This window comes from Lipophrys pholis, assembly GCF_963383615.2.
Source record: "Lipophrys pholis genome assembly, chromosome: 22".
NCBI classification, from domain to species: Eukaryota; Metazoa; Chordata; class Actinopteri; order Blenniiformes; family Blenniidae; genus Lipophrys; species Lipophrys pholis.
Window position 1 is genome coordinate 19660547 of NC_137644.1, and position 14391 is coordinate 19674937.

The window sequence follows — 14391 nt, forward strand, 5'->3', positions numbered from 1 at the left end:
AAACTGTTTTGTGTGGCTGCTTGGGACCTGTGAAGGATGGCATTTCATTTTGCGTTTGATTAAACTTCTAGGCTGGCTGTAACACACACCTCCCATCAAAACCAACATTTGGTGTAGTTGTGTTCGTTGGAGGAAAAACAACCAGATATTTCACGGCTGTCATGTGGCAGTATTCTCTATTCATTTAGCCAAGAAGACAAACAATGAAGTTCAAACCAAGCAGGAGAAACAGAACGCTGACTTAATTGACTTTGAACATGGAATGGTTGCCAGACAGACTTAAAACTGCTGAACAACTGTGAGTTTCTCCCGTAACCATATATAGAATTTAGAGAGAAGTACTCCAAAACTAGAAAACATCGAGTCAGCAGTAGTTCTCCGAGGTCTGGGGAAAATGAGATGATGGAGGCATCAACACCTGAAACGACTGCTCGTCACAACCAGGGTAAAGTGAAGTACATCTCGGGGTATATATAATATATATACTTCCTTTTCTCCTTGACATTTTTGCTGATGCATCTAATATCCTTTCTTGCTTTGTTAAAAAGTTGTCTTTTTTCTTTTAAGGAAATAGCTTCTTTTCATTGGTGATGGTTTTCACTTGTACCTGTACCTGTACTTGTAACCTGTACCTGTACTTGTAACCTGTACCTGTACCTGTACCTGTACCTGTACCTGTACCTGTACCTGTACCCCCCCTGCAGTTTCACATTGCTTCTATCTGCACCCTAACCTGAGCACCTGTAGACGTCCTCTGCCGCCTCCTTTCAGGGAGGCAGCCAAAGCGAAGCAACAGCGCCCCCGCGTGGCAGCCGAGCTGCAGGATGTGACGTATATGGCCCAAACATTTTGATTTGCATTAATATCTATAGACTGAGAGCAGTTTAGAAAAACTTTTTAGTTAATTAACGTGTAGAACAAACCATGGCCGGTTTGTCAGAAGCTTTTATTTTTTTAAATTTCCAAACATGTATTAAAAAAAGGCTTTCTCTCTCATACATTTGATTTCAATGGTGGCCGCTCACATGTGTCATCGGGGGTTTAGCCAATCCCAGTCAAGGTAGGCCCTCCCTTTGACTCCTCCCACAATTAGGCAGCTCTGCTCTGGCACATGGCACCACGAGAGGAAGAACTTCCTCCTCTTCCCAAGATGGGCATGTGTGGGCGGAGCCAGTCCGGCTCACACAGACACAGCAGATTGTGATTGCAGCTCCTATGATATTCAAAGGGAGGAAAATCTGGATTAAATGCATAAGCAGCCAGGATGATTAAATGTATATATTTAAATATAAAAACTTACGAATTTCTCAACTATTTGAGAAAAGTTGGCATATGTGGTATTTGATGTGTGTTTTCCTGTAAACTGGTAACGTGTCCATAACTGCAGGACTGGCTTTTAGCAGGATAATTAATACTGTAAAAATCCAATGTGTGAACCACAACAACATAAAATATATTTTCCATATAATTATAGATAAATGATGCATTGTGATGCAGTTCCTTAAAAACTGCGTTAAACTCATTCTACTGTTTAATTTCTATGAACCACTGTTGTTATTCCCCAAAGGTCTGAAGTGTTAAAATCACCTCTTTATTGCCCTGAATCATACTTGACCAGACAAACACAAGCGAATCAAAGCCGTTTCCTAACGCGACATATTTAAAAGTACAACCCCGGATGATTTAAGGCCAAACACACCCGAGCTGACACACTGCTTTATTACTGCGAGGCAGAATGGGCCTCGCTCAGCTGATTCTCAGCTTCTCTTCGCTCGCAAATGTAGAGCAGCATAAAGGATTTCACAGGGAGCTGAGTTATCGTCTGACAGATCTGGGATATTTCCCCGGAGCCGGAGGGTCTTCCTCCAGCAAAATGTTTTTTCCCGTCAAGACTCTGGGCGTGCTCAGCAGTGTTCCGGTTTGTTATGTAACCGCCGTGTCAAAGATGCAGCCGGGGGCCAGAATGTGGCCGTCCCCGGGTCCAGTCCGGTCCGGTCCGGTCTGCAGGAGGACCGGGGAACTGCAAGAAGACTCTTCAGCAAACAACTGCATTTTTAGGATTTGTCCAGAAGGGATCACAATGAGCGGAGCCGACCGAACAAAACCACGAGAGAGAGAAAACGGCTGGATTTTCTAACTTGGGCCCCATTTCCACGACGTTTCCTCGTGAAAAGGCAGAACTGTCGTTGCGCTTAAGGTGCTTCGGAGAAACTGAAAACACGTTTCGAAAATGCTAAGACTCCATCTCCACGGAAACGGGGGGAAAACAACTTTTTGAAAGCGCTGCAACACAACACTTCGCACAATGAGCAAAAACGATCTGCAGTAGTCTGAAGGATTTTTCTCTTTCCTCTCACTACTCTGCTATGGAGGATTATTGTTTTATTGATTTTTAGATCTGACTAATATTAGAATCCATGTACCTTTTCTTTCAGGTGATTCTTGTTACGTTCATGACTCTCCTCAGCCTTTAGTGGACCGGGCTGGAAGATAGCGGTATAAATAACCTTTGAATTGAATTTTATGTGCCGCCGAGTATATGTGATAAAAATGTCTATTTGCACAAAAACACAGAAAATGATTACAATCTCAACATAAAGCCATTTTTAATGAAATTTTCTTTTGCAAAACAGTGAAATGTCCAAAAAAAAACAACCTCTATAGCTGTTTTATTGTGGGTGTTTTTCTAAATTCACCCTGACAGTGTGGTCTACACAGTGAGGTAGAAAACAGCCACAAGAGGAGGAGCAGGAAGAAAATAAAAAGAAGGAGCTGATCTGTATTTGTTGTGCAGGACTATTATGCAGTTTGCGAAAGAAATGTTTTTCTAATGTTACTGAGTTTTTCAGATGTTTTTTTTTAAAGCATATGAATTTTGGGGGTTTGTAGGAATAATGAGCCAAATATCACAACTTGGCGCTGTCCACTTGAACCAAAGGATTCACAATAAAGCAGCTTCTGTGCATTTATTTGACGATTCTGTGTTAATTAAGTTGAAAGTTCACAAATTGTACGATCAACTGAAATCATCGAGAGCCAGGGTTATGGTTAATTTTCCTTTTTAATTTGTTTACAAAAGAAAAATCTGTTTGACGTTCCCGAGTTAGACTAACTCAGTATTTTAATTGTCCTCTCACCCCCCCACCCCACACTTTCCTATTGGTCCCATACGAGCTGCTATCGGGAAGTGGAAGTGACACCGCGACCTCATCGCCCACGTGGAGCAGCCACGCCCGCAGCCGTGCGTAAAGCCCGCAGCAGCCGCCGTGGCACGGGCCGGGAGGAGCTGGTAGACGAGCTGAAGGGAACCGCAGAGGGCTGGGTATCCGTGTGATTACAAGTAGGTGTGCAGTGGGTGGAGTTACGGACGCTGAAGTACCGGTGGAAGTCGTCTCCTCCGCACGCAGAAGCCGTGCGTAATGAGCGCAGCCGGCGAGGAGGACGATGCTGGATCATGAAGCGGGATCCGACATGCGACTAGTCCGCCAGATCAGCACGGGCATGAAGATCCAGGCCGGGGGCGAGCACATGGGCTGCAGCAAGGTGGGAGACAACCCGGACAGCCAGGTCGTCTGTTTGCAGTGTCAGGATGAGGCGATGCGGGTTTGCCCGGGAAGTCCACGCAGTCCGCGGCGCGCCATCGCCACGCGCCTCTCCTCCGGGTCCGCAGGTAAAGTCGGTCTGCAAGTATCCAGTACGAGGGAAGGGGAAGGGGCGCAACGTGCATGCTGTGTGTGATAACACACGTTCAGCAGCTGTTTCTGGATAAGATACGATCTCCTGAGGCTGTGGTGCTCCAGATGAATGATTGGGACAAATCACGGCTCATAACTACACGAACACGTCACACTATCTAATTCTTATCGATTGCAGTTGATCAGTCTGGATAGTAATTTTAAACTGTTACATTGTCCACCAGAATGTTCGAGAGAAAATCAATATTTAAAAATTATTTCCCCACTACACACACCAGTGGGTTTTATAATTAACACATAATCACTGCATTGCAGTAGGTAAACAAGTTAAAAGTCAACATTTCGCATTATAGATGTGGAAGGAATCCACTCAGAAGATCGACGTCCTGACGGGTAAATGGCTTCGGAAACAAATGATACCTGCAGCTTTATCTCCAAACTGCCACCGGCTCGTGGTGCTGAGAGTCTGATGAATCGCCAGGCGGCTGCAGAAGCTGTTCGGTCAGCGAATCGGGACACATTTCTGTGTGGCGAGGACGACCGTGACCTTTATGACCTTTCGCCACTCTGTCCTTTTGGTGTTTCACCTTTTAAAATGAGCAAAACAGCTCACAAAGTTTCTACTCGCAAACTATTATGTTGAATTTATGAAATTTTGTTACTATAATTTAGACAGAAAACAGTTTAAATATTTGGGTCATTTTTTGCTGGATTAGTTCATTTATAGTTTAACTTTTTATTTATTTATTAATATTTCAAAAAAAAATTTGCAATTTGCCATGATTTAATTAGTTTTTCTCTTCTTACTTTTAGAGTCTAAGGCCGTGTTTACACCACAATGTTTCAAGTGCATTTTTATGAACATTTTCAAATGAAGTGGGCGCCATGACACCCGGGAGGAAACTTTATTGTCCATCTACTGAGCATGTGCAGAACTACTAGTTACTACGACCGTGGTCCGCTTGACCAGTCGCACGCAGAGATGGAGCTCGAGCGTTTTCAGAAAGTTTTCTCCTCCGTTTACAGACGGCGTTCTTGAAAAGTTCCACCTTTTGCATCCGTTTTCACAAAGTTGCGTTGCGAGCGCCGTTGTGTTGACGGACGGTCAACGTGCAACAAGTTTAGTGTTTTCGTTCAAACTGGGTCTTGGTCATTTCAGCTGCTTTTCTCAGTATCTTTATTTGTATAAGTTTTAAATAAGTTTTAATAAAATGGAACATTACATCTTGATTTTATTGTGAAATCTATGCAATCGCGATGAACCGTGAGAGCTGCTCCAGTTAAATGTCGAATGTTTCTGACAATATGCGGAAGGTGACGCTCCTGCTTCACTTCCAGTTGAAGATTTTTCGAATTTTAACACGACTCAGTTGACATGATGGTGAAGTTGGTGGTTGGAACGTCGTGTGCAAGTTGAATTCGTTTCTCGCTGAACCGCGCTCCATTCATGAAACAGAAGTTTTTAATCCAAAGTTTTTAGCCTGTCGGTGACGGTTCCTCCTCCAGGTTTATGAGCTCTGTCTCTCTCTATAGCTCTCTCGATCTACCTATTGATCTCTCTCTCATATATATATATATATATATATATATATATATCAATAAATTAAAAAAGCTGGTACACTCCTGGGTTTATTTCCTCCCGTTGCCAAGGTCAAAAGTTTATTTTTTATTGAATCAGTCCACGAAGGCTGCAGGTGTAGGGTTTCCTCTCCTTTAAGGCTGCAGGGTCACGGCTTTGTTTTCACGCCCTCAGGACCAGTTTGGCGTTTAACACCTTGTTGGGCACATTTATAAAAAAAAAGAAAGAAAGCAAAGCCCCCTGGAGGCTCAGGAGAAACTTCTCTCTTTCTTCCATCTCTCCTGCCACAGACCGAGAGCCGAGCAGCAGCAGCTACAACGTCTCTTCAGGAACCTTCTACAGCTGCGTCAGTCAGATCACCATCGGTGAGCGACCTCCCCGAACCACCGATGAATACTGAACCATCATTTCTTAACTTTTCCCTCCTTCAGCCGTTTGTTTCCAAAGTGTCTGTTCAACCTTCACACACGTTCGCCCTCCAGCGGCCTCATGCTGGAGGCTGAAACCTGGAACCCGCGCTGCACGGCAGACTGGGACGTTTCATTCTGAGGCCTTAAAGGTGTTTAGAGAAACAAACAGCACCCACTAGTGGCCCAACATGAAGACTGCACCGGTTTCTACCGTTTCCGTGTCGGCGAACATTGTTTTACAGCTTTGCTGTATGAATGCAAAACTTTTGAGAAACGCACGCAACAAAAGGATGCGTTTTAACTTGGAACGTCGTGGAAACGAGGAATAAATAAAAAAAAGTTACATTTGCAAATTATCGAGAAGGAAAAGTACCTTTGACATTTCAGGTGTAATGAAGACAAAGTTATGTGGTTTTAATTCATTTTCGACTGAACAGACGCTGTGACTTGATTGTTTCTAGGTTTTGTTGGGGCTGGGCCATGCGTCCTAAAAATAAAATCAGATTTTCTCACAAGAAATTAGATTTACAAATTTTTTTTCCTATTATATTTTTCTCCCCTACTTTTAAAAAAAACAAAGTACAAATGGCACCGATGTCTCAAGAAGTTTTGTAGTTATTTCATCAAACTTAACAAAACAAAGGCCTATTTACCTCCTGGAATCAAAGTTCCAGCGGTTCTTTTGTTAAACAAAGCGACTGAATTCACATTAATAGCTGCACCATTCAAAAACACTGAGAAGGAATTCCCTCGGGTTGGTCTGGTTTAGATGTTGGAATAACTTGCTTTAGTCTGTTTTACCGTTTTCACTTGTAAACGGAGCTTCGGTTCCTTAAAGAAGTCCGTGGAACCGACTGTACTTCTGGTCAAAATGAATTTCAGTGTTTTATGGTTGTGGCGTCGTGACGCTGTAGGATGTTATCGAGTTAAAGCGAGTTGCAGTAACGTCGGTGGGGTATCGGGACATTCCCAGGATGCGTCAGTGTAGTTTGGAGCTCCTCTGTTCTTGTAAGAACCTTAACGGGATCCGAGAAGAAGTGGGATTTTCAAAGCAGCGGGGAAAATCTGTTTTCTGCTGACGGTCGGCGGCGTGCCGTTGACCAAGCAGTCCCACAGAATTTTCCCGTCGGTCACAGAAACTGCTGTTTTCCCGTCGTCGTGAGGTTTTGCTGCTGCGCAGTGTGAGTTGGTGGTCGGTGTGTGACGGGTTCACTCCGGGCTGAGCTGCTCCTACTGCAGGTGCTCCTCTTCTTCTGTACCCACTAAAAAAAAACCCGAACTAATGAAGTGCTGAGGGGAAGCTTCAGACCGCAGAGACTCACTCTGCTGGTTTTACAAAGGAAAAGATCTATAGTGTCCAACATCGCAGAGTTAGTGTGCTGCTGTGATTTAAAAGCCTTTTGTCTGAGAGGAAAATACAAGTCAGCATCACTGTCGGTTCCTAAAAGTTCTAATCGATTATTTTCCTGCATTAACTCAAGCCTTTCTCACTGCCGACGGATGTGATCTTTAACTCTGAGGCAGATTTAGCAAAGGATGGAAAAGTGACACTAATACACTTTGCTGTGAGAAGGAAGAGCTCGGTGGCGTTTTGACTGACTCCACTTGATGAATCTCACTGCCACAGACTCGTTTCTCCTCCTAACCGGCTTTGTTAGATGTGTTCTTAATCGGCGTCACAGAAAGTGAACTTTTTGAAAAGGCTCGGAGTCGATCTGTGTGGGGAAAGGGGGAAATACCGGTAACCGTGCATTTGCACCATTACTGTAGTAAATACCGTAACTTCTGGACTATTGAGCACACCTGATTATAGGCCACGCCAAGTCTCCGAGCACCTTTCCTTAACCCGGTTGATGACGTCCACCGGCGACGTTTTCATCATGTAAACTCGGCGCCAGCTCGGGATGAATGTGGCCCCTGAACTTCTCCTTCATTCAAGCCGCCTGCAGTAGATTAAAACAACATCCAGTGGAGTTATTCGGGGCGACTGACTGAGAATTGAGCCGATTTCAAACAAACTAAATGTTTGCAAAGGAATTAGACTTTTCTAAAGTTTCCTGGGACGATTGAGGATCAAACTCTTGGTTTTCTGTAGACACACGCCTCCAGGTACTTTTTTATCCGAGGCAGCGTTTGGCCCAGATTCCTGCACCTGCATCCGTCTCCCTTCCTGGGAGGCCGCCGGCCGGTATATCTGGGCCTCGCTCTCCTCCGAGAGCCACGGGGGCACTTTTCTTTTTTCTGATGACTGCGACATAGATATTGCTTAGAACACACTCTGTCCCGCGCGTTGAGAGTTTTGGAGGTCGTTCGGATACATGCCAGGTGTAGATTACTGCAGCGCCTCCCTCCATCCCTCCTTTCATTTCAGGTGACTTTTTCTGGGGGGGTGAGAGGAGGAGGCTGTTAATTTAGTTTGAGGAGCAGAAGCTGCACTCCGGGGGGGGAAAGAGCGGTATTGTGTACTTTCTTTTCAGTTTCTAGTTTAACTCTTAACTTCAGTTATGCGACTGATTTTTGATTTTATTTCTTTTTATACTTCAGGGCCACAGAGTCTCATTGGACGCATCATCAGCTTTTATCGGGCTGAACTTCATGAGGAAAAGCCACAAACTGTGTTTAACGCAGTTTCTTCAAGTATAGCAACACGCAGACAAAATGTCCCGCTGCTCTTCTGGGTCCAGGCTCATTTTATCATCCATCATCTCTGCTTGTGAGCACCGAATGAATAATTTGTGGGATAATGTCTCATTTGGAGAAGTCAAACGGCCCCATTAAACATTAAACGCTGCCTTGAAAGTGCTCCCTGAGAATATATAGACCCACAAACCTACACGTCTTCCATATACAACATATTTTTTTTCCAACCGTGAAGTGCACGTCACACACCCCTCTAAAACTCACGTCTAAAGATTATGTTGGGTTTAAATCTGACTTCCAGAGCTGCAGAAAGTGACACTGTATGTGTACATTTGTGCAGCACGTCCTGGTCGGGAATATGAGCTGTGAGAAACTCTGTTGGTGTGTTTCCTGGTGATATAATGAAAAGTTTCAAGCTTTAATTCAACATCTTTTCTGAGGGAAAAGTGTAATTTCAACATTGAGTTTACCAACGGATCTTTCCTCCGTCTGTGGCTCATATTTTCTTTTTTTAATTTTGTTGCCGCTCAAGAAACAAAACCGCTGAACTTTGTTTTCCTGGAAAAAATAAATAAAAACATGCAGAGACGTGAGATCTTCCTTTCCTGCTTTTGTCTTCAGGCCCGATTTACACGCCGGCATTTTAAACCAAAAACGCGTCGTCGTGTTTTCGTTTCACGTTTACAAGCAAACGTTTTGGAACTGCATTAACACTGAAAGCCATGCAGTTGGCACGCCAGGCCACTAGTGGGTGCTGTGGGTTGTTGTAATGAACCCAACACACACTAAACAAACATGGTTTGCTCAACATTACGAGGTACAACCTGGAAATGCTTGTGGAAATTGGGTTAATCTTAACTTTCAGTTTGATGCTTCAAGTAGGAAGGTACAACTTCTTTATTATTTTTTTTTATCTTTCGAACAAACCACTGAATTCAGCTCCAACATATAAAGATAGTTGTTTTCCCTCATGGGGAGGATGAATTCTGTTATTGAAAATATAAGTTTCCTTTTGTGTTTCTTGCAATGTGGGCTAGATTGAACCCTCACCTTTGGCTGGCAGGCCTTACTTTTTTAGGAAGAGGTCGACTTTTCTTGCCAAAAGAGAGAAAATGAGAAGTTCCACACTGCTCTAGTTATTAGTGCCGACTCCAGCACAAACATTCTGGGGTCACACCGCAGCCCATGTTTTTTTTTTTTTTTTTTAAAAAGCCCTTTTAACGTGGGAGATGTGCAGCGTTGCCTGGATTTACCTTGTCTCGTCCTCCTGGGATTATCCTCCAGCTGATCCAGCAGCGGGGCTCCCAGATTGCCCGGCACTCGCCTCCCTGCTATTGATCGTGTCGCGTTTGTTCAATGCTGATGTTCCTCTGAAATCTGCTGGCGTTGTGTTTCACTTGTGTGTGTGTGTGTGTGTGTGTGTGTGTGTGTGTGTGTGTTCAGTTCTCTCATAATGTTAATACATAGAGGTTTGTGTTTTCATTAATGTCACGAGTCAACTTCTGTGGGACGGTCAACAATGACTGAGTGAAGTTGGTTCCAGGAGCATTTCTGTATTTAACCTGAAGGTGGCAGTGTTGCGTAACTATTCCATCATCTAGTTCCAGACCAGCCATCCTAAATGATCTACGTTGACATTACTGGCGTTTTGTTAATAATATCCCAGAGTGAGTCGTGTACTGCACTCATCCATTCATCCCACTCACCATGATTCACCTTTTCATACATTTCAGTTGTAGATTATCAGAATTTACAAATTTGAAAGACTTCAGTGTTTTTATTTTGTCTCTCAACATTACTGTGTAGAATTTGTGTGTACAGCAGAGCTGAGTCTCTGCCAACCCTAAAGTTCAGATTTTATTATTTTGAGGAAAATTGAGATACCTGATGTAGTTTTCACTGGTGTGATGATTTGGGTGAGCTAAGGCAGCATTTTTCATGCATTGATTAAAAAAAAAAAAGTTATGTATATTGAAGATAATCCTTTTTGATATCGCGTAGTGCAACACGTTGAGCGAAACACAATTACAGTAATTGACCGTATAAAATAGAGCTACACTCGGTAGAGTGCAGACCTTCGCCAACCTTTGTTTGGGGAACAGTTAGCATCACTAGCATGTTAGCCGTTAGCTCATATGTATGCTAACTAGCCTGTCAGGTAGCTACATCAATGAAACACTGAGCAGGGAGCGTCTCCATGGCAACAGACACTGATCTCCTTTGAGCTCCATGAGCTTCCGCTCTCATCCGCTTTCTATGGGAAAAACTTTTTGTGTGCAGTTTTTCAGTATTTATTCAGAAACGGTTAGCCTTTAACGTCCCAGAATCTAATCGATTGGTCCTTGGATGATGACAAATCAGCCCTGAAGATTTCATGAAATTCGGGTGAGCAGTGCTTGTGTAAATTCGGTCAAATACACGCATACAAACCAATAAATAAACACACAGACGAAAACAAAACTCGGTTAACTTTGTTGGCGAATCTGAGCAAAACGTCCAGGAGAAATAAAATGTATTCATCCTGGTGTTAAAATAAAGCAGGAGTCTAGTTGAGCGCCGACATCGGTAGTTGCTGAGAAGAGTCACCGTCTCCAAGTTTCTCCTGAAGCTGCAAAGTGAAACCTGCAGAGGAGAAATCAGAGGCCGGCTCGCTGCTGAAGTGGACCGAATCCACCACTAGAGGGCAACACCCATTTCTAATCCGAGATTTCAGTTGAGGGATCAGAAACAGCCTCCACAGTGACTCGTGATGCTGGCCTTGTGGTGTTTGTGGCCTCCTCTCAGGGTTCGACCCGGCGGGTCAGGTGGCCATCGGGTTCTCCCACTGGAACAGCCCGTTCTGCGACCTGCCCAGTCCGGACTGCGTCCACTCGGAGGCGTCGGCCATCCCGCCGGCCAGCGAGCACCTGGAGCCGCTGTCCTGCCCCGCCTCCCTGTCCGTCACCCCGCTGCCCACCTGCAGCGCCAGCCAGGAGACGCTCTGTGACAGCAGCAGTGAGTAACCCACCACCCCCACCCCCCCACCACCCCATGCTTCTCTGCAGCTTTCACCAAATTACTTGTCAATATTTTCCTCTTAGTTTCATTTAGTTACACAACAAACTCTGTTGTTAAGAATTCTTATCTCACAGCTCGAGTTTGCATCGCCTGTCTGCTGCCGGTCGCCGAGGCGATAAGCTCCTGTTGTGATCAATAATCTTGAGTTGCACCCGATGTGACTCGTGTCCTAATTGAGCTTCACAACCAGCTGAACTTTCTCCTGCATCACTTCCTCCGAGGAGCACACGCGTCGTTCCAGAGCGCAATTTATTCACTTAAGGGGAAAAAAAAAAAAAAAAAGTGTGAAACTGAAATGATGCAAACGTAGAGAAATGACGGCGTCGTCGAACCCTCAAGCCTCAGCGGACGACGGACGAGGTAAAACTTTATTGACTTTTCATTTGTTTGATTCTCATTACATTGGGTTGAACAGACGAACATTAACTTTATTGATATTCTGTTAAGATTGACATGGTAAATTCTGTCGCCTCCGTCACTTCCTCGCTCCACTTTTTAGTAAGTGTGCGCTCGTACAGGCGATTCGGAGATTCAGCTTCCACTATGGAAATTTGCATTAATTCCCTTTATCTTTTTTTTTCCCATTTCTGAAACGGATGTGCTTGAATTGCAGGAGACCTGGAAAGACATGGGAACGGTCCTGGAATCTCCAAGGAGTTCAAAACGGCTGCTTTTATGCTTTTATTGTGAATACAGTGTTTTTAATTTTTCACAAAAAAAGTTTTCAATCCTTTTTTTCTCGATTTATCTCCATTAAAAAAGACATTTAACGCTGGAAACGGATGGCAAACAACCAAAACAAGGTAAAGACCAGAGTCTTGGTGATCCTATCTGCTCAGTATTTGTCCCACGAAGCATTTAGAGAACAGAATTTGTCAAGTGATGATGAGAATTTGAAGATGGAGGAAGAAGACGGACGGCTCTTCTTCATGTATTCTTCAGATAAAAAGATACCCGTCATCAGGTAATTGTTGAATTAAACCTGCAACAACGATGTGAAACGGCCTGAAAACACACAGAATAAAACTCTTCAGTCAGGAAAACTTGCATAGTGTTGGTAATGTACACGGTATGTAATGTGGATTTGTGGATTTTAATATATATATTTGGAGCTCTGAGGAATTTAAAATGTGTACATTTGTTTTTCCAGTTGCGTTCACTGTGGAAGAGGAAGAACGTGGCGGTAGAAGCGGCTGCGATTCCATCTGATCGCCGGCAGGCGAGGTAGACGGTGGTTTCAAACGTTGTTCTGCAGAATACCTCTCTACACAATAAAATGCTTTACATTGATTTATACAAGCTATTTTGTTTATTCAAGTGTCATCCCTCCCTTAAACTCATTGACTCAGAACTATGAATAACATTTACCTCGGGCATAAGTACATGCGTGTGTATAATGCGTGTTTTTCTGTCTGTTCAGTGTTACATGATCGGCTGAGCTGTTTGCTCCCGTCTCAACGCCTCCAGGGTCGGCGCCTCCTGAGACGCCACGTCTCTCTGCTGTGGCTTTATTGGACGTTTCTATACAAGAGTGAAGTTTTCAGAATAGTGTCTCGGAGGGATTAGCTCCTCACAAACACCTGAAAATTAAAACAAACAAATTGACCTTTAAATGGTGCAAAATGCATTGTGGACAACAAAATACTACTTTGTGACGATAGTGAACGAACCAAATAATATATTAAGGAAGAAACATGATTATTTACAGGCACATAACTGAACCAATATAAAGAGCTATACGAAATTAAATGTGACTTCAGGGGCCACATATAGTCCAGTTTCATCTGGACTGGTAAAATCTTGCTTTAATAACATTTAAATTTACACTTTTGCTTTGTGGTAGTAGTACACAGTGTACATGATTAAACTGTCTATAATTTTGCCAGATGAAACAATTAGTACTGAAAATGACGACAATCAACACAAGTCATTTTTAATTAAACATTTTGCTGTAAAATGAAATGTAAAAACAACTCGTAAATCTTATTTATCAATAAATAATGGAGTGGTTGAACTGTACGACGGCTTCATTAACCCTCCGTTTGGAAAGGTTAATATTTGATTTATAAGAACACTATTTAATACAGAGGGTGCAGATTTCTTCATACAAATTAAAATGATTGTAACAAAAATAAAATGCCTTATAACTACAACTAATTCTTCTCAGCATGTTTTTCATTTTACCTGATAGGAATTTCTTATCTTTGCTTATTGTATTTTGCAGATAAAGTGTGACACACGTGGGAGTCGGAACCGTGAGCAGAGTCTTGACTTGGGATGAACGACGACTCCGGCTGGGACTGTGCACGTTACTTTACCACAATAAAAGCGTGAGAAGAAAAGATGACGGAGTGTCGGTGATATATGAAAACCCCGTGTGACTGAATAATTGTCTTTAAATTGTTAAGTGTGTCAAGAAAATGACAAATAAAAGAAAATGGGGGGGGTGTCGTCATGCGTTGTCCTTGAGAAACAGAGGTTTGTTTTGAATATTATACATGTCGAGTGTTTTTTTTTCCCAGCATGCACTGCGACACAGACGGTCCTGAGGATTTTAAAATGACAGCATTTTAGCTGAAAAGCTCCCGGGTCTTTTGACTTAATGACTCCAAATCAGATAATAATGACTCTTTCTACCAGCTTTTATTGATCTGTAATAATTTACACTAAATCCATTTAAATACCCCCCCCCCCCCCCTCCCATTTATGTCAAAATTGCCTTTTAATCTGAAAAGCCAGAAGTTGGTCCATACCGTAGTAGAGTAGCTCCACTTCCTGCTCCCGTCTTCTCTGTGCAGACGGTTACTGTAAAGGTCACAATCTGGACGTGTATGAAATGTAGGAGTGGCTGGATGATGTAAATCTGCTTATGGACCATCATCATCATCATCATCCTTTAAAAACCCATCCTGATCCCACCATTGGCGCAGTGCCAGGAGTATTCACAGCCTTCACTGCTATTTAAACGCTGACCCAGCAATGAGCCTGGTGGTTACACACTTTGTCACTA

At 43.3% G+C, this 14391-nt stretch overlaps 1 protein-coding gene across 1 annotated transcript in view; it reads left to right on the forward strand.

Annotated features, from left to right (window-relative positions):
* Positions 1 to 3401: 3401 nt before the first annotated feature.
* Positions 3402 to 14391, forward strand: part of LOC308126970 (anoctamin-4-like) — a 41323-nt gene continuing 30333 nt past the window's right edge. The window contains exons 1-3 of the mRNA XM_080491686.1: positions 3402 to 3670; positions 5565 to 5639; positions 11109 to 11318. Coding sequence (XP_080347812.1) covers positions 3445 to 3670; positions 5565 to 5639; positions 11109 to 11318 — 511 coding nt within the window. The 5' untranslated portion in view covers positions 3402 to 3444. The remainder of the gene's footprint in view (positions 3671 to 5564; positions 5640 to 11108; positions 11319 to 14391) is intronic.